A 27,887-nucleotide genomic window follows, 5' to 3' on the forward strand; every position below is an offset into this window, starting at 1 on the left:
GGATTTTCCAACCAGGGCAAAATGCACAGGATTCGTCAAGTGGAGCTTTGCTCTTGGCAGCCCTTTGGAGGGTGCAGCCGGTGTTTCGCTGGCGCCTGTCAAGGGTGGAGTCTACTCACACTACTTAGCAGCCGCGGACCTCAGATGGCGAAGGCTTACCAACTGTGTCAAGTCAAGGAGGATTTGGCCCGTCTATAACATAGTCCAATCATTAGAGCTCCTGTGCTAGACGGGTCGAAATGCATTCAAGATTACAGCAATCTGCACGGGAAGCTGGCCCATTGGACCCAATGCCGCTAGGCGCGGCATGCCATACAATACGCATTACCGAAGTTGCGGAGAACCGGAGGAAACCCTCATACACTTTCTCTGCGATTGCCCAGCTCTAGCTGGAGTTAGGCTACGGAAATTGGGTAAACTATACTTGGGGACCACAGAGAGATTTCTAACTGCACCACAGTGCCCCCGATGCCTACATATCTACCATGATTTCTAATCAGACGGAGAAGGTAAATTACCTTCTTTGTTAGAAGATACAGATAAGCGGTGGAAATGATGCTCGATTCGTAAATGAAAAAAAAAAAGTAACATCTTAGCTCTAGAAAAGATGAGACAAAAGATAAGTTCTCATTAAAGTTGATATATCCATTCTCTGTACTCCGCACTGCGGGAAACAGGTAGGTACTTCAAGAAATCGACCAAATACCTATTCCGTCCAAGATACGTATTACTTACTATCTTGGCGAAAAAGTCTCTCCAAGATTGACCTCCTGGTATTACTATATTGAATGAATATGAAAGAGTTAACAGTTAAATATTTTTAAAATTTTCTATTTCAATCACACTTTCATTAGTTACAAAAATAAATTAATGAGCATATGAGACAATTGGTGAAGCGAATGAAGTTTTCACAATGGCAGCGGCTGGAGCAGCATAGGGAGCTGGAGCGGCGTATGCAACTGGGGCAACAGTTTTGGCAATAAGAGGAGCTGAGTATGCGGCTGGGACAACAGTTTTAGCGATGACTGGGGCAACGGGAGCAACGGTTTTAGCAACTACGGCAGTACCGATTGGGTTACGTTGGACGACAGCGTTGAATCCATTGATTGGGTCAGCGGTGTAGTCGACAATGCGTTGATGTCCATCGGCATCAATGAGGGAGTATTGACCACGGACAACATCTCCATCACGAGCTTCAACTTGGCTCTTTGAATCTCCGGTGAGTGAATCTTGAACATCGTAAGCGAAATTGTATTGTGGATGTGGATCATATTCATCAACAGCCTTGGCCAAAACGGGAGCAGCAGCGGCTACTACTGGAGCAGCACTGTATACTTGGACAGCAGGGAGGAGACCGGCATTGGCGACAGTCACGAAAGCGAGAATAGCTACAAACTGTAATGAAATAGAACAATTTTTACAACTGGCTATCGGTATTCTAATATTGCAAATTATCCTAAACTGGTATCATAAAATTTATAGTACTCATACAAAGATAGATCATGTGAAATGTGTAACACGAAACGCATTTCTTACACCTCACCAAACTCACCTTGAATGCCATTGTGTTATTTGCGTTGGCTTTTGCTTCTGGAGAGTTGTTATGTGGACTGACTTCATCGGGCATGCGTTCCGCATTATATACAACTTGCAATTTCGGGTGACGGTAAAGTCTAGTTTGAAAGGGACATTACACAAATTATTTTTTATGCAATTCAATGCAGATTTGTCACAATGAGGTTTGACGGTGTACGATTGATAAATTGCACCAAGGTCAAGACTTCTACTTTTGCTAGCGGATGCTAGAAATTGGGCAATATGATATCTGATTTCAAGGATTCATTAAACGTAAACGTCATTTCGTAGAAAGGTTTGAAAAAGAAAAGTCATACATTGTGGATACAGCTACGAAAAATGGAATTCGGTCAACTCTAATCCAGAGTTTAATTAGGAAGACATAAGGTACGAAGGAACGAAATCGCCTAAAAACTTCGTTCGAACAAGAGAGGATGAAGATGGACACACAACAAGCCATCAGAACATACTCAATGGAAATGTTCCCAGCTTTGCGACGAATCTTGGCCAAAGAAGGCATCGAAGCAGTAGGATCAAGCAGGATTCAAAACGCAATTAGGCAATTAAAACGACCCGAAGAAGGAAGAAGAAAGAAGAGGCATCTATAAGATGTCTTGCGAAGATTACCCTTATACATACGTAGGGCAAACCAAACGGCTAGTCAACACTCGGGTCAAGGAACATTTAAAAAGAGCTGAGGTAATAAGAGGGTGCGGAAAAACACATATCAATTTTGAAGTCGCCCGATATATTTTAGAACATGAGCATAAAATGGAGAAGGTAACGGTGCTGAAAGAGGTGGAGCGCAACAAATTGAACCTTTACGAAAGTTTCTTCATTGGAAAAGAGCCTCAGGAGCACCGGTTGCGATTATTCCGCTGAAGAAGGCAGCAGGTGGCTGCCGAAATACGTATTCGGGAACATAAACTAAAATCATTGACAAAAAGGAAAGTAGAATCTGTTTATTTGTTCGGGCATGTCTACATTCAGTTTTGGAAAAATATTGTAACGAAAATCACTTTGGCGCGAAAATATGTTTGACATCAATTGAAATCGTGGTAATGATAGTAGCCATGACACCAAAATCGTATAATAGTAGGATGAATATTCAGTTAGGATAATTGTTTACAGATGACTCTAATGCCAGTAAGGAGATCTTGTCAAAGGCACAAAGTAGTTTTCTAGCAAAATGTTTGCATGCCTTTCTGGAATGGGCGCGGTAGAAAAGAGCTGGAGGTCCTGCAGAACGGTTGTCTAATTTATTGTAAAAGAAACTGTAATGATAAGAGTGGAGATAGGAGATCAGGTCGATCATCCTTAGTGGCCGATAACGACCTAGAGGGCAGAGCTATCCCAAAAATCTAAACAATTTGGCTAAATTGACCGTGAAGGTCCGCCCACAAAGATTGAAGCTCCATCAAAGTGCTCGGTCGACACGTTCTTGCACGCCTCTGTGCTAGCCAGGCGCGGGAATGTGGAGGGGTCCTTTGAGCGCTTTGATCCCTCACGCTTCATTACTAAAAACAACGTGCCTTTTCCGATGCGTGGGTCCGCACCGGATGTTAAATTCGAGTTGACAACGAATTTCGCGACGGCCTATCTATGGACAAACAGAACGCGAGCTACATTGGAAAATAGAAAAAAAAAAAAAAAAACCGGCTCGACCGCGCGCGTGGAGCCGTAAGTCTCCGGACCCGAGTGCCGCGATCAAGGAGGGGAAGATCCACGACGGATCACCGTCTCAATTGCTGTCTCTTCCGCCTCAGATCTTGTACGAGGCGCGGCCTCTGAGGTTCCCACCCTTCCTCGACATCCTCCGGCCAGTTATTCATTTAGAGGATGTCCCTTTAATAGGAATTCTGTGGGAGTAAGGAGGAAGGAAGGGGAGGAAGTCCTCAAACTACGTTCAGATTATTCAGTCATCATTGTTCAAGCATTCAATACATGTTAAAAAAAATTATTACAAATAAAAAAAAAAGAAATGAAAATAAAGATAACTAAAATGTAAAACTTACAGGAAAAGAATAAAATAAAATAAAAATCATGAAAAAAAGAAGAAGAAAAGAAAATAAACAAAACACTAAAACACTTACCCAGATGTCACTCCGAGCTCGGATTGATGCTTCTGGTACCTATTTCTTTTGTACAATTCAAAATATTAATAATAACAAAATATATAGTCCTTAGAAAAAAAACTAACGTTAATTCACTTTCTCTCTATAATTTCGTACTTCACGTTTTATGTGTTTGTTTTGTTTATACACAGCGCGGGAATTCCGACACTTTACTTCTGCAGCTAAATATTAACTTCATTCATCCGACACTTCAACTATCTGTCCTTTCAATTGTTTTTCTCCTCTTTGCCTTAAATCACTGTGCATTTATCACTTGCCAACGATTGAACGATTTGTAAACGATTTGAACTTATCCACGGAATCTTTGTTTAAAATGCCCTTGCGTTAGGGTTTAGCACGATAATGTTTTAGTTTTCTTCTCATTGAATTCCTTTGCTCGCGAAAAATCTTCATACCTCCGGATTAATGATCCTCTTCTCTTCTCCAAGACTTTCTCTCCTCTTTCTTTATTTCTCCTTCTATCAAAATTGAGTTCTGTTCCTCTTCCTCGATTCCCAAAAACAAAACCCCGCTCCTTCTTTTTTTCTCTCCTCCACACCAAGCACCAAAAAACATCTCCTCAAGACAAAGCCTCTTCCACCGTTTTCCTTTCACTCCTCCACACCGACATCCTCGCTGTGCTTTTGTTCGTGCACCGCTTCTATTCCCGCTACATAGCCTTTCTCACTCGGCAATGTTGCGGCAACATGCGGATGCGCCTGCAGATGCGGCAAATCATTCGCCTCCTGTCAAGATCAATTCGCTCGAATGCATTGAATAATGTGCAATCTGCGGCGAACATTAAGGCAATTGCACACTATTAAATGCATTGTTTAAGCAAATTAATTAAGAAAGAGCCGAATGAAATTCCGCTCCCGTCGCGCAGCCGCGGTCACTACAAAACGCTTATATTAAAGTTATAGAACGGGTTTTTGTCTAGTGCTACGCAATCCAGTGATACGTAAGAATGTTAAATAAAGGGTCATTAATAGGAAGTGTTGTATGCTTTTCGGCGGATTACCTCTTCGAATTGAAAGTGCATCGAATTTCCTAGCTTTTTGGTAATTTTCGTGTTATGTGTCCCTGTTCCGAATTCTCATGTCTAGTTCGTACTATAAATGCTTGATTGAGTTTACATCTGTTGACTGGGGAGGACTCTCCAATTGAGTTTCGACATTGTATAATAGCCATTCACGAACAATATGGGAATGTATCGGATCGTTACCCTGTTTCCAATTTCGCCGCACTATTCCGCAACTTTGAGACCGTTGATAATTTCTCCTATCCAGGGTCGAAAATTACAACCGATAACGGTTTATGAGTTTACAAAAACTGTTCCGCTCGAAACGTCTCACCATAGGGTCAACGCTCTTACTGTACAAGACAATGATCTTGCCAGTCCTCATGTATTCCTCGGAGACTTGGGTTCTTAGCAAGAAGAATTGCGAACTCTTGGCCGCATTCGAGAGAAGAATCCTCAGAAGAATTTTTGGCCCCCTACATGAGGATGGACGATTCCGTAGCCTACATAACGACGAAATCTATGAACGATACCATGACCGTCCGGTTGTGGATAAAATCCGGCTCTATAGGTTATGGTGGGCGGGTCACTTAATCCGTATGGATGAGGATGATCCCACCCGGAAAATCTATAAAGGCAATACCTATGGTAGAAAAAGAAGACCAGGCAGACCCTGCCTAAGATGGAGTGACGGCATAGGTCAGGACGCTAGACGGCTTTTAGGGATATCGAGTTGGTGGACCTGGTCGCAAAACCGGGATGTCTGGAGTTCCTTATTAAAGCAAGCCTAGACCGGATACCGGTTGTTGCGTCGTTGATGATGATAATGATGATTCCGCAAATGTTTTTTAAAATATTCAAAAATACAAATCGATTCGTAGTGGTATTAATTATTTCCAAATTGCATACCCTCCAGTCGACATACAGCTCCATATCATAACATTCACCTGGTTTCTTTCATCTCTTCTGCTATCACCTGCCCAGAAATTTTCGGGTTTTCCTGCACCTTTTTGATTATTTGATGAAATTGATAGTGTATGCAGACTTTGCTCTCAAAATTTCTCGTACATATTAATATTACTATTCATGTATGAGAGGTTTTGCGTATTTCTTATAACAAGACATTAGAGTGTGCATTTGCTCCATTAGTACGTAGTACGTAATATATGCATATACAGGGTGCGGCAGCATAATTTCCTTTTTTAAAATGCGCGCCACTCAGTTAGTTGATGTCATAGCGGAGCGCTAGTGGTCTCGTTCAAGAGGGGATACTGTAAAGTTTTGTCCCGACACGGTTCAGTCGCCATCATGCGTTGGAATAGTGAGGAGCGTGCCTTTGCCGTTGAGGTTTACTTTTCAAGTGGATGTTCGGTTATTGCAACACAGCGTGCATTTCGGAATCGCTTTAATTTAGCCCCGTTGGCTCCCGTCTCAGACCGCAAATCAATTGTTACATGGGTCACTGCATTCAGAGAAACTGCATGTGCGACAAAAGGAAGAACTGGAGTCCCTCGGCCCGTTAGATCACCTGAGGACATTGAAGCAGTGAGAGCGTCAATGTTGTGATCGCCACGGCGTTCTGCGCGCAAACACGCATCTGCCCTTGGACTATCCGATCGTTCTGTGAGAAGAATTCTTCCTGATGATCTTCATTTTCATCCCTATAAGATGGCGATAGTGCAGGAACTTTCAGAACGTGACTTCAATTCTCGGATGAACGCGTGTGAGCTTCTTCTTGATGTCGTTCCCGAGGGTGCTATTATTTTTTTTAGCGATGAAGCCCATTTTCATTTATGTGGGTCGGTTAACAAACAAAACATGCACTACTGGGCTGACACCAACCCTCGAGAATTGCATCAAAAGCCTTTGCATTCACCCAAAGTCACAGTGTGGTGTGCAATTTCCTCAGCTGGAATTATTGGTCCCTGGGTTTTTGAGCAAAATGAGGTTACAGTGACAGTCAATTCGGACCGGTATGTAAACATGCTACAGAATTGTTTTTTTCCACGGCTAGAAAATTTGGATTTGGGGGACACTTGGTTCCAACAAGATGATGCAACAGCACACACTTCAAGAGCATCGATGGCTGTTTTGAGGGAACACTTTCCAGAGCGCCTTATCTCAATTAGAGGCGATTTGGAATGGCCGGCACGTTCTCCCGATCCGTCCCCTTGTGATTTTTTTCTATGAGGTTTTTTGAAATCCCGTGTTTATGTGAACCGTCCAAGAACCCTACAAGATTTGAAGACCAACATCCAAGAAGAAATTGCCAACATAACACCTGCTATGCTAACAAGAGTCATGACAAACGCCAGAAATCGGTTTACGCAATGTATGGAGAATGGGGGACGTCCCCTGACAGATTTGATCTTCAAAACAATGTAAATAAAAACTTTAGACATGTACCTACATTATAAAAAATAAATAAATATTTTCCGATGCATACAATAGTTTTTATTGAGTTTTGAAATTTTGAAAAAAGGAAGTTATGCTGCCGCACCCTGTATTATGTGAGAGTATCCACTTTCGGGTGATATTGACATTCATAGTCTTGAATTTGCAAAAAAGCGATAACTTTGACCTATTATAAATTTGTTAATAAGTCTGCGATTTTCACCAAACTTGGTAGGATCATGCTATATGTTATATCCTATATTACTGCATTCTTGGTTCCAGGATGAACTTAAGGGAGGTTTTGCAGCCAATTACGAAAAATATGATAATATACTATTATTACTTTATCCGTATGGAGGGTATTTCGGAGCCTAACCACCGTATAGTAGCAGCCTCCTGATTTTTTTAAGATTTTTCGGTTAGGCAGTTTCTGAGAATGGCCTCGTTAAATAAATGATCACTTTCGACCCCCCACACTCCCCACTTTTCCAACAAATGTTAAAACTAAGCTTCGATTCGGAAAGCACTAATTAGGTCCTTTCCTATTTGGTTCGAAAAAAAAAAATTTACACCCCCTTTTTGCATGTAGGGGGTCCGGTCGACGTAAAAGGATGTAACTCACTGTATGCATGAGCGTTCACAGTTCTCACCTTTCCATCGAATTTGGTATTAATCGCTATAACCGTCTCCGAGGAAAATGCGACAGACGGACAGACCTGTGCGGTGTTCCTCCTCCCATCAGGCGCGCCTCTTTGTGTGGATAAGGGAATGCTCGGCGAATGCGTGCACGCATGGAGATATTTATGCTCAGGTCGGGTTGGTAGAAAAAAAAGACCCACCCGTGGACAAAAATGGCTATGAGAAGGACACCCAGAACAAGAAACCAATATGGAAAAAGAAAGGAGAGAAAAATGTACGATGCAGGCACTCGGAACCCCAGTATCCGAGGCTTGTGGCAGTGGACAAGCAGGCTCCCGGCCGTCGATATCTCTCCACTGCAGTACGTCAGTGGTGGATTACTTCGTCACCGTTGCATTGAATTCTACAAGTAGCCTGGAGAAAGAGGCATTTAAAAGGAGAACATTACTCCTGAAAATGCCTGTTCAAAATACACGGATGCGCCACGAACTGGTCATTCATTAGCTCATAGTGGGGTGACTACACCTGGTCGGAACATGTCGCAAATTTTTGATCTGTTTAGGAGAAGCTTGGCGATCCTGCTATCTCCTCCGAAATCAATGTTGATGAAGGACGGAAATCAGGATATCCTGGAAGGCTACTAAATACGAAAGTGTCCAGTGGAAAAACCAAGCAGAGGAGCAATGTCATAAAAAACATGGTCCGAGCCATTCGTGTACTGTACAATAGTGCCAAGGACAAAAAAAATGGCTCGAAGAAATCAGCCAGGCAACACAAGTGACATCCCCTCAAAATCTAAAGGCGGTAAGCTTGAAAAGAAGAGTAGAGAGGGCGCGAACGATTCTTTCAGATCCTCGCAGGATGTGAGAAGGAAGAAGATGCAGTCCAGTAGCTCCTCCAAGCTAAGTTTCATAAGCCCGTTTTTGGCATCTTTGCTGCTTTGCTGACGTTCCTCTAGAGGAACATCGCATATGCTTCACCTCTGCCGCGCATTTCCTGACGAGCCTTTCCTCTTCGGCTCTAGCTAGGACGGTCGACTAAATTTTTATTAGGCTCATGTGCGAATTCATTAGTTCAAGACTAGCGATTCTGACTTGGCTTTTCTTAGGGGTGCTACAGGGTATTGGAGTTTCCGTCCCCGCACCGTCAGTCACGCCACTTGGTAAGGCTTCCTCTTCATTTGCACGTCTACCCCTCGATACCTCTTTCGCTGGTCGCTGAGGTGAGCGACGCATTACTACCTCCCTTCTATTTTGTCAATTTTTTTGTGTAATTAGATTTATCTCTATGGAAATTTTCATCAGCGCATCGTGTACAAGGGAGCGGGGCGCAATAATCAAGATCGGGTGTACTTTCGGGAGCACAGCTCCTACTTCAGTTCTCTTAGGCCTCACCTACGATTACGCTTGGGGCAACGCGGTCTACTAACACCGGTTCAATGAACAGTATCCGACCAGGGTCGCGAAAGAGCTGGCTTCTGATACACGTCAGGACTACCCCTATGGCAGAGCCAAGCTCACATCACCCCATCGAAGTCGACAGAGAGCTACTCCGGGGACTCCCGGTGTGCTCCGACGTGTATTGGTCACTCGCAGTTTGCTCTTCACCGAGCGGCTTTCTCGACGACCTAGGACACAGATATACTGCCGGCTAGGAGGTCAGAAATAATTACTTGGGCACCCGGAGGACGTCACTATCCGTAGTAAGAATCTGATAGCGGTCCTGTGGACACAGACGGAAGATCCAATATGCAAAAATAATTGTCACTTGGTACTTGATTGAAACTAAGGAGTGTTCACTAGAAATTTTTGTCAGCCGCATGCTACCTGCTAAACAAAAAGTCTTCTTATGTTATGAAGCTGAACTATGCCCGCAAAGGACAAATGTCAGCAAAGGGTAGATTCTGATAACTTGAAAATACAACAAAAAGGAAATTCTCGGAATAAATATAAAGAATTATCCAAAAATTTTTGCTCGGCTGAAATAATCTTCCCTCGGTAGGGCCCACAGCCGCATATTATTTGAGTGTGTTTGAATCTGAAAGAGTTGGTAGCCAGAGAGTCAGAGAGTCAAAATAAAGTAATCTTTTGAATATTTTCTATTTCAATCACAATTTTATCAGTTATAAAAATAAATTAATGGGCATATGAGACAATTGGTGAAGCGAATGAAGTTTTCACAATGGCAGTGGCTGGAGCAGCATAGGCAGCTGGAGCGGCGTATGCTACTGGGGCAACAGGTTTGGCAAAAAGAGGAGCTGAGTATGCGGCTGGGACAACAGTTTTAGCGATGACTGGGGCAACTGGAGCAACGGCCTTAGCAACTACGGCAGCACCGATTGGGTTACGTTGGACAACAGCGTTGAATCCATTGATTGGGTCAGCGGTGTAGTCGACAATGCGTTGATGTCCATCGGCATCAATGAGGGAGTATTGACCACGAACTACATCTCCATCACGGGCTTCAACTTGGCTCTTTGAGTCTCCGGTGAGGGAGTCTTGGACATCGTAAGCGAAGTTGTATTGTGGATGTGGATCATATTCATCAACGGCCTTGGCCAAAACTGGAGCGGCGGCAGCTACTACTGGAGCGGCACTGTATACTTGGGCAGCTGGGAGGAGACCGGCATTGGCGACAGCGACGAAAGCAAGAATAGCTACAAACTAGAATGAAATGAAAAGATGCAATATTACTATCATATCGAGATTCTAGTAGTTCAAATCCTCTTCAAATTGTATCGTTATTTTAAATTGTAGTTTTAATAAGAGTACATGAAGTGTCTAACGTTTTTTCTTCGCACTTCACCAAACCAACCTTGAATGCCATTGTGTTATTTGCTTTAAGCTTTGCTTCTGAAGAGTGGTTAGATGAACTGACTTCATTGGGCACGCATAGCGCATTTTATACCAATTTGCCGTTTTCAGGTGGCAGCCAAGTATAATTGGAAAGGGATATTACACAAATTCATTTTTCATGCATTTCAATGCAGACTTGTCACAATGAAATTCCGCGGTAGCTTACTGATAAAAGGAAATAATGTTGCGCCAAGGTCAAGGTATTTCTGATAGTGAGTGATAGAAATGAAGGCAATATATAGTATACTTGATTTCCCAGAGTTAAACTACGATGACTCAGCAGTATCATTCAGGATTCCGATAGTGAGACTCTTGTCTAAACTAGGAGTATCACAATCTTATACAGTTTTAAAATCTAGAGTAAATCATTTTTGATATTGGTTTTTAAATAAACTGTATCAGCTCTGCAAATACCCCAATCCTATTTTCAGTGTCCCGGGAAATTTATGGAAAGCGTTATTCTAGAAATTGGTTTGTTAGTACGATAAATCGAAAAAGCGCAGGAAGCGCGGAGAGGAAAGCAATCTCACCAAAAATTATGCTTAAGATTCGTCTGCATGTGCATGTTGGGCAAAGAGAAAGAGAAAAGGGACGACTGGCACGAGGCGACATGGGCATGTGAAGCCAAGCCTTACAAAAAATAATGGCGTTTCCGGAAGCCGACCTTGTTTTGCCAAAAGTCAACGACCTCCATATCTACAGCTTTTACGCACCTCCTAGTGCAACAATAGCACAACATAAGGAGATTCTACACAAGTTGGTGTTAGAAATTAGAGACCACAACACTAAAATCATTGCTAACAATTTCAGTGCGTGGCCATTGGAGCGGGGAAGCCAAGTGGGAAACACCGGGTCAAGTCGTATTTGAAACCTTTTCGAAGCGGAACATTGTACTAGCCAATGTTGGGTATGTGCCCACCTCCAAGCCAGAGGGTTAGACTCGATCGTCGGTCGGACTTACCTCAGTAGCTTTTTGGCGAGAAGGATGGTCTGGCGAGTGAGTGAAAACTACCTCTTCAATGATCACCCGGCCATTTTCCTCCACATTCTAGGTAAGAGTCAAATGCGCAACAAAAATGAAAAAAATCCACTGGAAATTTGAAGACAATATATGCCTCGCGACCCTGGATAGAGGTCACGAACCGAAGGCTGGTATAGGTAAGTCAGCGGAAAATTGAGCTATACGATTCTACGTGTTGCGTTTTCACCTTCCTACTGTGGTGGCCAAACCACCGGTCAAAAAGGAAACATATATGATGAGATTATCGTATCTGCGGGCGAGGAAACTTTGTCAACGGGCAAGAAAAATATTTGAAACTGGATTCTAAAAAAAGCTGAAGAAGGCTATACGGAAAAGAAAGCGGGATTCGTCGGCAAAACTGGCATGTTCGTAATTTTTACCCAAAATAATTGCAACTCTTCTCCCACAACATGAAAAAGCCGGAACTTGCCCAGGGAAGTCGCACTGCGTTCGAAAAGATCTATTGTGCCAAAAAAACCGGACCATAGGACATTTTGTCGATCCGTGGGTTGATGAACTGGGATTGGATTAAATTCACCTTGGCTAAACTGGTATCTATGGTTACTAAGTTGGGATAGTAGAGAGTGGCTTCTCACAGAGACTTCTTTGGTACGAGACGGATTATCGGCCGAAATAATATACTGTGGCAGCAAGTGATCCCTAGGGCTCTGTATTGGGCCCCTGTAATGTAATGTATCATGCGTGCCAAATGAAAGAACGTTAATTGGTTTGGCGAAGACCTGGCACTGGCGGTAGCTGCGAAATATCCCGAGGACGTGAGACTATATGAAAGTAAAACCATTCATGCCACCAATCATGATTAGGAAAAGTCAAATTGGATCTGGTCGTCATCATCATCATCATCATCAACGGCGCAACAACCGGTATCCGGTCTAGGCCTGCCTTAATAAGGAACTCCAGACATCCCGGTTTTGCGCCGAGGTCCACCAATTCGATATCCCTAAAAGCTGTCTGGCGTCCTGGCCCACGCCATCGCTCCATCTTAGGCAGGGTCTGCCTCGTCTTCTTTTCCTACCATAGATATTGCCCTTATAGACTTTCCGGGCTGGATCATCTTCATCCATACGGATTAAGTGACCCGCCCACCGTAACCTATTGAGCCGGATTTTATCCACAACCGGACGGTCATGGTATCGCTCATAGATTTCGTCATTGTGTAGGCTACGGAGTCGTCCATCCTCATGTAGGGGGCCAAAAATTCTTCGGAGGATTCTTCTCTCGAACGCGGCCAAGAGTTCGCAATTTTTCTTGCTGAGAACCCAAGTTTCCAAGGAATACATGAGGACTGGCAAGATCATAGTCTTGTACAGTAAGAGCTTTGACCCTATGGTGAGACGTTTCGAGCGGAACAGTCTTTGTAAGCTGAAGTAGGCTCTGTTGGCTGACAACAACCGTGCGCGGATTTCATCATCGTAGTTGTTATCGGTTGTGATTTTCGACCCTAGATAGGAGAAATTGTCAACGGTCTCAAAGTTGTATTCCCCTATCCTTATTCTTGTTCGTGCTTGTGTTTGACCAGTGCGGTTTGATGTTGTTGGTTGATTCGTCTTCGGTGCTGACGTTGCCACCATGTATTTTGTCTTGCCTTCATTGATGTGCAGCCCAAGATCTCGCGCCGCCTGCTCGATCTGGATGAAGGCAGTTTGAACGTCTCGGGTGGTTCTTCCCATGATGTCGATATCGTCAGCATAGGCCAGTAGTTGGGTGGACTTGAAGAGGATCGTACCTCTTGCATTCACCTCAGCATCACGGATCACTTTCTCGAGGGCCAGGTTAAAGAGGACGCATGATAGCGCATCCCCTTGTCGTAGACCGTTGTTGATGTCGAATGGTCTTGAGAGTGATCCTGCTGCTTTTATCTGGCCTCGCACATTGGTCAGGGTCAGCCTAGTCAGTCTTATTAATTTCGTCGGGATACCGAATTCTCTCATGGCCGTGTCGTCGCAAAGGTGAAAGCGGTCTTTGTCAATCGCCAATTACAGGGAAAGTAATACTGTCAAAATGCGAGTTGGTAATCACAAACTAATTTCAGAACTGATCATTAGATACTTGGGGATAATGATCGATAATACTTTCAGTTTCAAGCGGTACTTGAGTTTCGCACGAGAGAAAGCAGCAAAGGCTAGCTCCTTTCTTACATGAATGACGCCCAATATTAGAGGGTCCAAACATAGTCGCCAACTACTTCTCTCAGGAGTTGTGAGATACACGTTGCTATACGTGTCTGGGTAGGAGCATTGAACAAAGCGGTGAATTCTGGAAGGGAGAGGTCGGCATACCCGCTAACCAAAATGAGGGTATGCAGCGCATATAGAATAATATCAATTAAAGCCAAGTGTATCATCGTCGGAAAGATTCCCTTGGATCTTGTAGAGAATGAAGTCTATTGTCTCGACCAGGAAAGGAGAGCGAATCCAGCTTGTGTGATTGTAGACTTCCCAAAAGGCACCCGGCTATACAAGGGGAGGCGGCAGTAATGGTAGGCAACTTTGGAAAAGGCCCCTGAACCCACGCGTTGATCCCGTGTATTGAGAAATGGGTAAAGCGAAAACACGAAAAATCCAGGCTATCATACGAACGGTGCCAATTAGATAGTTTGCAGTCGGCCCAGTGAGTAGGTTTCACCTTACCGTCCTTTGGGGGGCTATGGCGGACTTTCTAACCTCCATACTCGCGGCAACCAAATGAGTACATAAATAAAAATAAAAGAAGTTAAAGCCAAACAAACCGGACCCCGTACCGCACACAAACTGGCCAACCAGGTGAAGATACATCTGCGAAGCGCTGAAAGTCAGGTAATTACACTCAAACGGAGAGAAGTTAGGACATCAAGTAGTGTACCCAAGGTCTAGTTCATTAAAGTGAATGGTGTAGAATGCTCGTCTGATGTCTGTGAAACTAAAGTTTCTATAAGGAAACCATTTATATTATTAGTACCCAACTTCCGAATTTAGGCTTACGCAGTAAAGGGTCATCGGATCGTCGGCAGTAATATTTACAGAATAACAGTCCTGAAGAATTCGAATAAGTTAATCAATGCAGAGTGCTAGAATAGTAACAGTGGGAGCTGGAATATGCAGAAAAGATACATCATTTATGAAGTTGGAAAGAATTTATCGAATTTTATTTTTGGCCTCCCATTGCTTATCCGAGGTAGAACCACCATAGGTCGTGAAGATGGGTCATATAAACTAAATATGAAATTTATTAACAGCTCAGGTTCTAATAAATCAAGAAAACGTGAGAAACGAAATCATATGAGTCTGAAAATGAACGATATTGATTACTCTTGTGTGTGTGTTTGTGTGTATGGTGGGGAAGAAGCTACAGCATCTGAGCACTCAGGCCGTATTGGTCCATTATACTCGCCACCCCCGTCTAACGGAATATTCCGGATTCGTTAACGTATCGCAGGATTTCCGTTAGTGGATGTGATGCTACCTGTCGCAATTGGAGAACATCGGCACCAAAGATCTGATGCCTGATGCGTCCATAGGCGGGGCATTCACATAGGAAATGCTCCGTGGATTCCGCTTCCTCATTACAGGAGGGACATGTATCATCTTGAGTAATTCCTATTCTAAACATATGCACAGCTAGTGAATTATGGCCTGTCAGAATGCACACAAGACACCTGCAAGTCCTCCTGCTTTTCGACAGGATAGACTTTGCGGTACGTATGTTTGGTTCTGACAGGAAAAGTTTGGTGTGTCGAGCAGCATTTAGGCTCTGCCACCTATCATTATGGGAAGTTTGTTCCCAGTTTTTGAAAACATACTTAGCCAATGCTACTGATACTCCAATTGCTGGCTTCGGTCCCGGGATAGGGGAGATCGACCCCTTATTGGCTAAAGCATCCGAGATTTCATTTTCCTCTACACCACAGTGACTAGCTACCCAGAGTAGTTCCACCACATTGAATCTAGAGATAGACTTCAAACAGTTTCTGCATTCCTGAACGATTATCGAGGTGATCAAAGGACTACTCAATACCCTCAATGCAGTTTGGCTGTCACTGCAGATTGCGATGCGCCAGCCCTTCAACCGCTCGTCAATCACCCAGTTTGCCACCCTTAGGATCGCATAAACTGGCTGGCTTGAAAAACCGTTGTATATTGTCCCAAAGGAAAAGCGCACTTCTCGTTTTTATTCGAGAGGTAGACTCCGGCTCCAGAACCCTCTTCTGTTTTTGAGCCATCGGTGCAGAAGACTTCCATATATCCCACCACGCATTCCTCTGGGTCTTCCCAGTCCTCTCTACGCTTCAGGGTAACTTCATATCTTCTACCAAACAGATGTATGGGGACACGAGAATCGGAAGGCATTGTAAGAACTGGATTCAGTCTTCCCAGCAACTCTTCCAATGCTGTGTGCCACACACATTCGTTGTTTTCCCATAGATCTAATCGAATTAGTCTATGAGCTGTTCTCATTGCAGTGCTTTGAATAAGCATATCCAGGAGCTGCAAATTGAGTAGTGCATTCAGAGCTGCGCCGGATGCCGTGCTCATGGCACCAGTGATACCCAGACACACAGTTCTTTGCAGTGCGGCTAGTTTACGGTAAAAACCTTTTTGTCTCACCTTAACCCACCACACTAAGGATGCATATACGAACATCGGCCTAATGATGGCAACATATATCCACATTACCATATGAGGCCTGAGTCTCCATGTCGAGGCAAAGGTCCGTCTGCACAGCCCATAAGCTGTGAGAGCTCGTTTCATCTTTACCTCTACATATTTGTTCCAAAGAAGTTTTTTATATAGAGTGACTCCCAGATATTTTACTTCTTCGGAGAGCTGAAGGGTAGTACCCCTCATCTCAGGGAGGCAAAGTCCATGCAGTTTTCTCCGTTTTGTGAATAAAACCATTGTGGTTTTGTTTGGATTAACTGACAGACCATGTCTGAGGCACCAGCTGTCTATCAAATCAATGGCACGTTGTATATTCCTACACACCGTTCCAAGATCCCGATCAACAGCAAGCACACCCACGTCATCAGCATAAGCTTGAGCGTGTATTGGCAAATTTTGCAGTTCGCATAGTAGTGAGTCGATGAGCATACTCCACAGAAGCGGCGAAAGCACACCTCCGTGGGGGCAGCCCTTCGTTGCTTCTGCAGTCAGATAGCGATCGACACCCACCTCAGCGCACAGCAATCTCTGCGTTAGCATAGCATGCACCATGCGCTCTGACGGCATCACAAAGTTTTTGAAAAGGCGCACAGTCAAAAACCCCTTCAATATCCACGAACACCCCATCGCGTACTCACCATTCAAAGTTGCATCCTTTATCTTTGTGACCAAAGAATGAAGAGCAGATTCACAGGACTTTCCACGTTGGTAAGCATCTTGGTTTCCACTAAGTGGGTGTGACCTAAGTACTTTTCCACGAATGTGACGTTCCACCAGTCTCTCTAGACCTTTCAGCAAGAATGAAGTCAAGGTGATCTGTCTGAAGTTCTTTGGATTAGAATAATCATCTTGATGAAGACTACCTTGACCTGTTGCCAAGAGGAAGGCACATAGCCCAGAGCAAGACATCCACGAAAAATATTTCTTAGAGGTCGCTCTAAATGCTCCATACCCTCCTTTAGCATTGCCGGATAGATGCCATCCATGCCAGGTGCTTTGAAATGTTCAAAGGACAGTATGGCAGTTCTCACCTTTTCATGGGTAACAACCGCTTTCGCAGTGTTCCAGTTCGCCTTGCAAGACTTGCGTGTTGAAGGGGTTGCAAGAACCGTTAACTCTCTCCCTACCACTTCTCCCACCCGTTCTCCCGGGTGGTGATTACTCTTACTGCAGTCAATATCGGCAATACCCAAAAATTTGAACAATCTTTTCTATCTAGAAGATACATATTGTGCTAGTAAATCTTCTGTCGGACCTTATTGTACGATAATATTTGCATGTATTACAATTTGAAAGAGTCCATAATCAGGTATTCTCAAAATAGAATAGTTTTTTGGAATATTATCTATTTCAAACATACATACATATATCAGTTACAAAAATAAATTAATGGGCATAGGAAACAATTGGTGAAGCGAATGAGGTTTTTACAATGGCAGCAGCTGGAGCGGCATAGGCTGCTGGAGCAGCATAGGCGACTGGAGCAGCATAGGCGGCTGGAGCAGCATAGGCAGCTGGAGCGGCGTATGCTACTGGGGCAACAGGTTTGGCAAAAAGAGGAGCTGAGTATGCGGCTGGGACAACAGTTTTAGCGATGACTGGAGCAACTGGGGCAACGGCCTTAGCAACTACGGCAGCACCGATGGGGTTACGTTGGACAACAGCGTTGAATCCGTTGATTGGGTCAGCAGTGTAGTCGACAATGCGTTGATGTCCATCGGCATCAATGAGGGAGTATTGACCACGAACAACATCTCCATCACGAGCTTCAACTTGGCTCTTTGAGTCTCCGGTGAGGGAGTCTTGGACATCGTAAGCGAAGTTGTATTGTGGATGTGGATCATACTCGTCAACGGCCTTGGCCAAAACTGGAGCAGCAGCAGCTACTACTGGAGCAGCACTGTATACTTGGGCAGCAGGGAGGAGACCGGCATTGGCAACAGCAATGAGAGCGAGAATAGCTACAAACTAGAACGAAATGAAAAGATGCAATATTACTATCGTATCGAGATTCTAGTAGTTAAAATCCTCTTCAAATTGTATCGTTATTTTAAATTGTAGTTTTAATAAGAGTACATGAAGTATCTAACGCTTTTTCTTCGCACTTGACCAAACCAACCTTGAATGCCATTGTGTTATTTGCTTTGAGCTTTGCTTCTGGAGAGTGGTTAGATGAACTGACTTCATTGGGCACGCATAGCCCATTTTATACCAATTTGCTGTTTTCAAGTGGCAGCCAAGTATAATTGGAAAGGGATATTACACAAATTCATTTTTCATGCATTTCAATGCAGACTTATCACCATGAAATTCCGCGATATCTTACTGATAAAAGGAAATAATGTTGCGCCAAGGTCAGGTGATAGTGAGTGATAGAAATGCAAGCAATTTATAGTATACTTGATTTCCCAGAGTTAAACGATCTTCGATGACTCGGAAGTTTCAATCAGGATTTCTATAGTGAGACTCTTTATCTAAACCGGGAGCATTACAATCTTATACAGTTTTCAAATTTGGCGCGAATAATTTTTGATGTTGGTTCTGAAATAAGCTGTATCGGTTCTGCAAATACTCCCACCTCATTTTAAGTGCTGCGGAAAATTTACCAAAGGCGTTATTCTGGAAATTGGATTGGCGCCAACAGAAAGTTCTAGACTGGATGCAAAGGTCCTAGTGTAAAAATAAAATTTTGCTCTATATAGGCTGCAAACCTTTTCACACTCTACCTTCACTTTGAAAACAAATTGCGAAGTGTGTTTATAGTTCCAAATTAGGCTGCAGCTGTTTTTAAGGTTTAAGGTTGTTTATATAGCAAAAACATATTAAAATCGGTTCCATATTCCCTTTGATTTGAACATACGATGGTAGTTCAATAAGTCCTTAGAATGACCAACGGATGGCGCGCGAATTGCCCTAAATCATCTGCTTTTAGTCAGCGCCACTCCCGACTAGATATATAGTGCAGTCACAGTCCACATCTTCTGAGTTTGCGTGTTTTTATAATCAATTGAAAAAAAAAATTGCTTGTTAAAAAAAAATGGAAAAAAACGAGTTCAGAGTGGTAATAAAACATTTTCATTTAAAGGGCTTAACTCCATATGAGATAAAAAATGTATTAGACTCGGTTCATGGCACATCTGCCCCCGCCTTAGCAGCGCTTTTGGGTAAATGAATTTAGGCGTGGTCGTAAATCAACAAGTGACGAACCACGTTCAGGAAGGCCCGTAGAAGTGACTAACTCCGAAATCATCAATAAAATGCACGATATGGTGTTGAAGGATAGAAGGTTAAAAGTGTGCGAGTTAGCTGTGGTCACAGGGATATCAATAAGTACAGTTTTTTTAATTATACATGGAAAATTAGGCATGAGAAAGCTATCAGCAAGATGGGTGCCGCGTTTGCTCTCAACTGAGAATAAACGAAATAGAGTGGTCACCTCTGAGGCTCTTTTGGCGCGCATAAGTCGGAATCCTGAGGAATTTTTTCGTCGGTTTGTGACTGTGGCTACACCACTACACTCCTGAGACGAAGGAACAGTTAAAGCAGTCGATCGGCGCGGGTGAACCAGCTCCAAAGAAGAAAAAGGTAAAACAATTACTGGTGAGTATTATGTATCATTATTAAGGCAGCTGAAAGAAGAAATTAAAAAAGAAACCACCACATTTGGCGAAAAAAAAATTCTTTTTCATCACGACAATGCCGGAGTTCACACGTGCTTCGTTTCAATGGCTAAAATTGAAGAATTAAACTTTAAATTGGTCGAACACCCACCGTATTCACCAGATTTAGCCCCCAGGGACTTTTTCTTATTTCCAAACTTGAAAAAGTGGCTCGGTGGACAGAGATTTACGGACAGCGAAGGCGTCATTGCCTCTGTAAGTGCTTATTTTGAGGAACTTTCGAAAAACACTTTTCTGAAGGATTAAAAAAACTTGAAAAACGATTAACCAAGTGAATAGAGCTCCAAGGAGATTATGTTGAAAAATAAAAACAAAATTTACTCAAAAAAATTGTTTTTACACTTTATTCTAAAGACTTATTGAACTACCCTCGTATGTTCCACTATATTTTCGAGTGTAAAGTGCTCCCCGGTTGTAGCTTTCCTCTGGGCTGCGACTCTCGAGCAATGAGAAAGAACGTGTTCTGGGTCTCCTGCCATATTCGGGCACTTTGGGCAATATGACGAATCATCGTGCCCAAATCGATAGAGGTATGCTCGATAACTTCCGTGTCCGCTCAAGAACTGGGTTAGGTCGAAACCTACCTCGCGGTGGGGTCGCTCTATTCACTTCCGTATATCCCATGTGATTGCATAGGTCCAACTCTTCATTTCGTGCGATACGGTGAAATATGCTCGGTTGTAAAGCCGTTGTCCTTCTCTCGCCAGAATCCCAACGGGAATCATTCCTGCTATCACGCAGGTGGCTTCATAGGATATTGTTCTATAAGAGCAACATGTTCGGAGTGCACTTACGCGATACGCAACTCCAATCTTTCACTTATTTCTTGTATTTTTCAGTGCATCTGCCCATACTGGGGCTGCACACAGTAGGATCGGACTGACCACCCTCGAAGTAAGGAGTCGACGGCTCAGCATTGGGCCACCTATATTTGGTTGCATACTTCCATACTCCGTCTTATGTTCTGTGTAAAGTAGACCAGCATCCTCTAACCAGGACTTAATGTCATAGACTGCTTCATTAGCATAAAGCTCTTCGAGGAGACGTGCAACAGCCGTCAGACCACTGCCTTCTGCGGAACCAATTGAGGCCACACCAGTAGGAACTCCGTTATACATAATAATCCACAAGAGTGGGCCTAGGACGGACCCTTGTAGAACTCCACATGTCGTTTGATATAATTTCATTCCTTCATCTGATTCGCAACACAGAAGCCTATCGATTAAGAAGTCGGCAATGATATGCACCAGATACTTCGGCCGGCCTAAGTTGACTGGGGACAAATGTATTTTGCTTGTTTCACATAAAACCTTAAAATCCAAGCTCCTTTGTTCAGAAAACCGTTCATGACAGACATACCTTCAGTCAGCTTTGTAACTTTCTGAACTAGAAAAAATAATTTTCCAGACCAAATTCTTAATTCTCTCCGATAGAATAAAACCCCCAATGTGGGACATGGCGTGAAAAATCAACTTCTGGAAAGTGAAAGGAACTATTGCCAAAATTTCATTTTATGACGTCGCTAGTGAAGATACGCTGCTGTTAGACACTTAATATTAAAAAAAATCGTCAAATAAGTGGACAAAAATTTGTCTGGCAACTATCTGATATCCCCGCGATGTTCGAGGGGGTTGAGCGTCAGCCTTTCAATCTCGCTGCTTCGATTTCGAGTCCCCGTTGTAATGGGTTCGTTTTGTGTTTGTCTCGTTGCTATGAGTTTATCACTTGCACAGCGGGATCATTCACCGAAATATTTTGGATTTGATACAAGGTATTATATATAGATTGAATCTTCTTCGAAAAAAGCTGAACAATGCTAAATTCCGAGGAAAGTTGGTACTTTCCCGATTACGGTCGCATAGTGTCCCTCATAGTGTAGTATGGTGGTAATGTTCGATACTAAGTTCAGCTTCAAGTGGCATTTGGTTCACGCACGAGAGAAGGCAGCAAAGGCTAGTTCCTTTCTTACATAAATGATGCCCAATATTAGAGGGTTCAAATACATTCACCAGCTACTTCTCTCACGAGTTGTGAAATCCATGCTGCTTTAGTGTCTGGGTAGAAGCATTGAACAACACGGTGACTTCTGGGTGGAAGCGGTCGGCACACTGAACAACCGCGATGAGGGTATGCAACGCATATAGAACAATATCAAGTAAAGCCATGTGTGTCATCACCGGAAAGATTCCCTTGGATCTTATAGAGAATGGGCATGGGCTTATGGGACACGAATAATGTTGACGGATTATACGATCTTCCGGAACTTCCCCAGGGTTCAAGGCGGAAGTACTGACAACACTAGAAGCTAGTCGTTGGCTGGAGCATGATCCAAACCCAAAACGTAACATAGCCATTCTAACCGACAGTCAATAGTACTTTGTATTCAGTGGCGAGATCCTTAAGGCTAGTAGTGCAGTCTCGGCGGCACACTCAAAGTCACCCTGCTTTAGGTTCCCGGTTATTGGAATATAAAGGGGTCAACGGATGCTAATTTCAGATGGTCCCACCACCTGTGCCAAGTCAAGGGTGATTCGGTCCACCTATAGCAGTCGATCGCTGGATTTTTGGGCCAGGGGCGTGCAAATCCGTACAGGTCTACCGCGTTCATGAAGCACTGCCCTATAGACGACCATATGGAAAGACCAGGCATATTTTATAATTCGCTAAGGCTGCGGAGAGGAGGGCGAAACCCTAAGGCATTTCTTTTGCGATTACCTTGAATCTACCTTGAATGCTATGGACGAAAGATGTGCACTAGCTAGCTCTTCTTGCTCTTCCCACAGCAATCATGGTCTTGACAGTTTGTGGCATCAAAACGGCGCACCACAGTGCTAATTGGGCTCTTCGGATCGACCACTGATACCAACTTACGCTACTTGGGTTCGTGATCTTTGTGCATGTCCCACTGCTGGAGGCTTACCACATGCACATCATTAGGTGTAAGGGAATGAAGAGAAGAAAATAATATTAAGAAGAAAGAGACTGTGTAGATGCGTTAAGCTACATATACACATATCAGTGGGCTGAGAAAACTGATTCTGGCATTATAAAGGTGAAAGAGAAATACGTTAATAAGAATATTTGAGATGGAAAATGTAATATTGATAATAGGAAGACAATATCCTATAAGCATCGGCAGAAGAACTACTAACGGGGTCCATGTAGCCTTTTGAATTTAGTTAAATCAATTCAGTTCAAGTCGATAAGGATTGTAAGTAAAACAATCTATGCAAGGGACTTGAGTATAATTTGAGCAACTTAACAAAACGATAGAGATTAAGATAAAGATTTATTCTTTTTTATTAAGGTTTTGTGTAAAACAAAACCTTATTAAAATCGATTCAATGTTTGTCTGTCTGTCTGTCTGTCACACGCATTTTTCTCCAAAACGGCTAAACGGATCCAAACGAAATTTGGTGGAGAGATGGGAGCTATGAAATCCCACGCATACAGCGAGTGGCATAAATTTAGGTGGAGTTTACAGGGGGACTCTCAAACATGCAAAGGGGGGATCCAAAAATTTGTTACTATAGTTGTGTAGGGTATCAAATGAAAGGTCTCGATTTGCACTTTCCGAAACTGATATTAGTTGCAAAGTGCGTGAGTAAGGAGTCAAAATGTACGCACTTGAAGTGAGACAGGACTCATTTTCGGAAACTACCCAACCTAAAAATCCGACAAAAATCAGGGTGGTGCGCCTAGATGAATCTGGCAATCTATTTATCTGCAGCCCTTTTTAAGGTTTTGCGTAAAACACTTATGTGAAATCTAATCTTCGAGAGATGTCCCATTCCGGTATCTGCTCAAAAAATTTACTAATAGTATATTATCAACTTTTAGAAATTGACTAAAAAAGTTCCCTTAATTTCATCCTAGGTGTACTAAATTTTGCACCGGCTTAGAGGACAGTCTTGTGGATACGCACGCCAAGTTCCATGAAAATCCAACTATTAGTGCCAAAGTTATAGAAGTTCAAACTTATCAATTTCGTGCTAATTAACAGCATCCTAAGCCATATAAATAAGATGCTGACGTCATAATTAACAAGAATAATTGAAATTCGAGTGAAATATTAAAATTCCATTCAAGAAGAATCTAATTCTCCCTAGCCCTTTTTAAGGTTTTGTTTGTAAAACAAAACCATATTAAAATCGGATCAATGTCTGTCTGTCTGTCCGTCTGTCCATCTGCCCGTCTGTCCGTCTGTCCGTCTGTCCGTCTGTCCGTCTGTCCGTCTGTCCGTCTGTCCGTCTGTCCGTCTGTCCGTCTGTCCGTCTGTCCGTCTGTCCGTCTGTCCGTCTGTCCGTCTGTCCGTCTGTCCGTCTGTCCGTCTGTCCGTCTGTCCGTCTGTCCGTCTGTCCGTCTGTCCGTCTGTCCGTCTGTCCATCTGTCCGTCTGTCCGTTTGTCCGTCTGTCCGTCTGACCGTCTGACCGTCTGTCTGTCTGTCCGTCTATCCGTCTGTCCGTCCGTCCGTCTGTCTGTCACAGGCATTTTTCTCAGAAACGGCTATACCGATTAACACGAAATTTGGTGAGAAGGTGGGAACTGTGGACCCCCAGACATGCAATGAGTAATATCCTTTTAGGTTGAGATTTAGGGGGGGTCTCCATACATGTAAAAGGGACGTGTACAATTTTTTTTCACCAAATATTGTCATGTGGGGTATCAAGGTCTCGATTAGTACTTTTCGAAGCCGGTCTTAGTTTTGAGATTTGTTAAAAGAGTGGGGGGCGGGAGGGGTGCAAAGTGATGATTTCTTTAACGGAGCCATTCTCAAAAACTATACATGATCGGTTTCGTCATTTTATTTTATCAAATGCCTGATCAGGATGTAATCTCGAGACCTTTAAATCCCCATCCAGCGCATCAAGCCACCATTGTTTTGACCGGCTTTTTGGTTGCTTACCGTTGCTTTCGATGTTCTGACCAATACTGGTTGTTGAATTCTCGTTAGCGTGAATTACGTGATGACACCATCGAAAACACCTCTCTTGCAGTTTTTCCACGGTCGGTGCGAACCCATATCGATCGCGGATATTCTCATTTCAGACGTAATCAAAACGTGTCACGCCACCAGTGCAATGCAACATCTTCGTCCCCATTACCGCAAGACGCCGTTCATTGTCCTTTATAGTCGGCCAACATTCAGAACTATAGAGAGCAGCAGACGGACGACATTGCTGTAAATTTTAGATTTGGGACGTGCGCTGATACGTCGATCACAAAGAACACCAGTTGGGGAATGCAACTTCATCCAGGATGCATTAATGCGTGAAACAATTTCATTACGCAGTTCTCCATTGGCTGATAGCATTGACTCGAGATATTTAAATCGCTGAGTTCTGGCAATGGCAGTAACCTGCCCTTCGAGATATTTAAATCGCTCAGTTCTGGCAATGGCAGAACTGAGCGATTTCAATATCTCGAGTCAATGCTATCAGCCAATGGAGAACTACGTTATGCTCCTCATATAGGGAAACACAAAACCTTTTATACCTGAAGCGTCAAGCTTCCGGTTTCCCGACTTGTTTAAAATAAACTTATTGTTTTTTTCTAAACTCAACAGTAAATTTTCGAAGACCTATAGACCGATGCTATCAATATTGTGTCTTTTAACGCAGATAGGAAGTATGCAGGAAAGCATGATTACACTGATTTTGTTGGTATTTATTATACATATCTTCCATTTAACCTTGTTTGTCCCTTCCCCAAGTCCAGGACCATTAGGTCGAGGTTCAAGAATTTAAGAACAACAGGATGTCATTAGCATAGTGGCGTGTTTCAAATAATACAATGTACCAGTTGAAACGTGCTGATGCTACCTATCGTCAGCTACCTACCACAGAGGGTGAGAGGGCCTTTCCGTAATTGAAGGATTCTCGATGTTCCCAGGAATTACCTTGAATTGCAGATAATACCTTTGAGAAGGAAAGGAAAAATGCTAGAAAATAAAATTTGAATTTTTTGGGGATTCTGCCCTTTAAAAATTGTCTGGGTTTGTAAGGCACACGTTTCTGTTTATTTCGAAGTCGAGTTATTTAAGTGAAAAAGAATTGCTTTTTGTTAAAAAATATATATTCTACCAAAAAAATCGTTTCAATTATTTACAATCATAAATTAATGAGCATATGATACAAGGGGTGAAGCGAATGAAGTTTTTACAATGGCTGGAGCGGCATAGGCAGCTGGAGCAGCATAGGCGGCTGGAGCGGCATAGGCAGCTGGAGCAGCATAGGCAGCATGAGCAGCATAGGCAGCTGGAGCAGCATAGGCAACTGGAGCAACAGTCTTTGCGAGGAGTGGAGTTGAGTAAGCGACTGGAGACACAGCCTTAGCAAGGAGTGGAGTGGAGTACGCCACTGGAGCTACAGCTTTAGCAACAACTGGAGCTGAGTAGGCAAGTGGTGCGGAGTATGCAACAGGGGCAACGGCCTTGGCGACAACAGGGGCAGCATAGGCAGCTGGAGCAACAGCTTTAGCAACTACAGCAGCTCCGATGGGGTTACGTTGAACGACAGCGTTGAATCCGTTGACTGGATCGGCAGTGTAATCGACAATTCTTTGGTGTCCATCGGCATCAATTAGGGAGTACTGACCGCGAACAACATCTCCATCACGAGCTTCAACTTGGCTCTTTGAGTCTCCGGTGAGGGAGTCTTGGACATCGTAAGCGAAGTTGTATTGTGGATGTGGATCATATTCATCAACAGCCTTGGCCAAAACTGGACCAGCAGCGGCTACTACTGGAGCAGCACTGTATACTTGGGCAGCTGGTAGGAGACCGGCATTGGCGACAGCGACGAAAGCGAGAACAGCTACAAACTGTAATGAAATTGCAAATTAGTATCAATTATCCAGATTCTAATACTGAATATTATTCTGAAATTTTATCTTTATAATTCATAATGCTCATATGAGCCTAAATCACATGAATTATGCAGCATGTAGCGTAATTCTTGCACATGACCTAACCAACCTTGAATGCCATTGTGTTATTTGCGTTAAGCTTTGCTTCTGAAGAGTTGTTATGTGAACTGACTTCATTGGGCATATGTTCCGCATTTTATACCAACTTGCAATTTTCGGCTGACGATAAAAATAAAGTGTAATTGGAAAGGGGTATTACATAAATTTATTTTTTATGCAATTCAATGCAGACTTATCAGCGTACGGTGATAGTTTCATGGTGTATTGCTGATAAAAGGCAATAATGGTGTTCCAAGGTCAAAACTTGCAGATTTTTAATTTATTTTACTAGTTATTAGTTTATAATAGTTTTGCTATTTGAGATAGATAATTATTTCTGGAGACTACTTAACTGAATTAGATTTAAAATACTATAGTTTACCTTCAGTCTTCTCGGCTCAATAGCTACGTCCTCCAGTTGGACCATTTCAAAAGCAATCTGCTGGTCGCTTTTATTGAGTAGCAGGCTTCCTGGATCTTAGCTATACCTTCCAACGAAGGATAAGGACTTAGCGCTTGTTGCATCTTGTTCTTCTTTTATGATTTTCTTAACCGGCCCTCTTCATTCCAGCCTTTGCTAACGTTTGGTCATAGATGAATTTGATATAGCAATAGTAAAATCGAATATTAATAATTTAGTTTATGTGGAAAATCACTAAATATTTATTAATTGCTGAGGGACGGTCAAAGTCCCGGTACCTTTTTAGTACCAAAGAGAAACTTAGAACCAAGTTAAATGGTTCATAAAGCTATACAATTTTTATATGACTGAGGATGATTTGCTTTTCAAAGTTTTTATTAAAATCCGTTTATTTTCTGCATGTTCGTCTCTCTGCCCTTTTTTTAGGCTATAGAAGGAAATCCTAGAAAGATGCTTCTGCGCCAGGTTGTAGCAGTGTGTACGATACTCCGCCATTAAAATGATCTCCACTTCGTCCTTCTCCATTAAACCGTGCGAAGCAT

The 27,887-nt window shown here is 43.0% G+C and overlaps 4 protein-coding genes across 5 annotated transcripts in view; all 4 read right to left on the minus strand.

Moving 5' to 3' along the window:
* The window catches only part of LOC119652754 (larval cuticle protein A3A-like), an 89,737-nt gene extending 62,736 nt beyond the window's left edge, over positions 1 to 27,001 (minus strand). The window contains exons 1-2 of one of the 2 annotated variants that reach the window (XM_038057057.1): positions 26,935 to 26,986; positions 26,713 to 26,780 (exon numbers count right to left, since the gene is read on the minus strand). In XM_038057057.1, coding sequence (XP_037912985.1) covers positions 26,713 to 26,780; positions 26,935 to 26,946 — 80 coding nt within the window. In that variant the 5' untranslated portion in view covers positions 26,947 to 26,986. Of the gene's footprint in view, positions 1 to 26,015; positions 26,781 to 26,934 lie in introns of those variants that run through there. The other variant, XM_038057055.1, reaches the window with a different exon arrangement.
* On the minus strand, positions 816 to 1,630 carry LOC119652762 (larval cuticle protein A2B-like). Its single transcript, XM_038057070.1, has 2 exons — positions 1,553 to 1,630; positions 816 to 1,395 (listed from the first exon to the last, which is right to left on the minus strand). Exons 1-2 carry the CDS (start codon positions 1,625 to 1,627, stop codon positions 868 to 870), a joined length of 603 nt encoding a protein of 200 aa, XP_037912998.1. The 5' UTR covers positions 1,628 to 1,630; the 3' UTR covers positions 816 to 867.
* On the minus strand, positions 9,827 to 10,620 carry LOC119652764 (larval cuticle protein A2B-like). Its single transcript, XM_038057072.1, has 2 exons — positions 10,558 to 10,620; positions 9,827 to 10,406 (listed from the first exon to the last, which is right to left on the minus strand). The coding sequence occupies exons 1-2, from the start codon at positions 10,567 to 10,569 to the stop codon at positions 9,879 to 9,881; spliced, it is 540 nt and encodes a 179-aa protein (XP_037913000.1). The 5' UTR covers positions 10,570 to 10,620; the 3' UTR covers positions 9,827 to 9,878.
* LOC119652763 (larval cuticle protein A2B-like) lies at positions 17,611 to 18,444 on the minus strand. The gene is made up of 2 exons (XM_038057071.1): positions 18,397 to 18,444; positions 17,611 to 18,245 (listed from the first exon to the last, which is right to left on the minus strand). Exons 1-2 carry the CDS (start codon positions 18,406 to 18,408, stop codon positions 17,664 to 17,666), a joined length of 594 nt encoding a protein of 197 aa, XP_037912999.1. The 5' UTR covers positions 18,409 to 18,444; the 3' UTR covers positions 17,611 to 17,663.
* Positions 27,002 to 27,887: the final 886 nt, after the last annotated feature.

Source organism: Hermetia illucens, chromosome 3 (assembly GCF_905115235.1).
Source record: "Hermetia illucens chromosome 3, iHerIll2.2.curated.20191125, whole genome shotgun sequence".
NCBI classification, from domain to species: Eukaryota; Metazoa; Arthropoda; class Insecta; order Diptera; family Stratiomyidae; genus Hermetia; species Hermetia illucens.

Excerpts from the sequence above, each read along its gene's own strand:
- LOC119652762 (XM_038057070.1), bottom strand. The coding sequence starts at position 1,627 with ATGCCCGATGAAGTCAGTCCACATAACAACTCTCCAGAAGCAAAAGCC. Across the intron at positions 1,396-1,552 it reads ATAACACAATGGCATTCAAG|TTTGTAGCTATTCTCGCTTT; the intron begins GTGAGTTTGGTG and ends ATTTCATTACAG.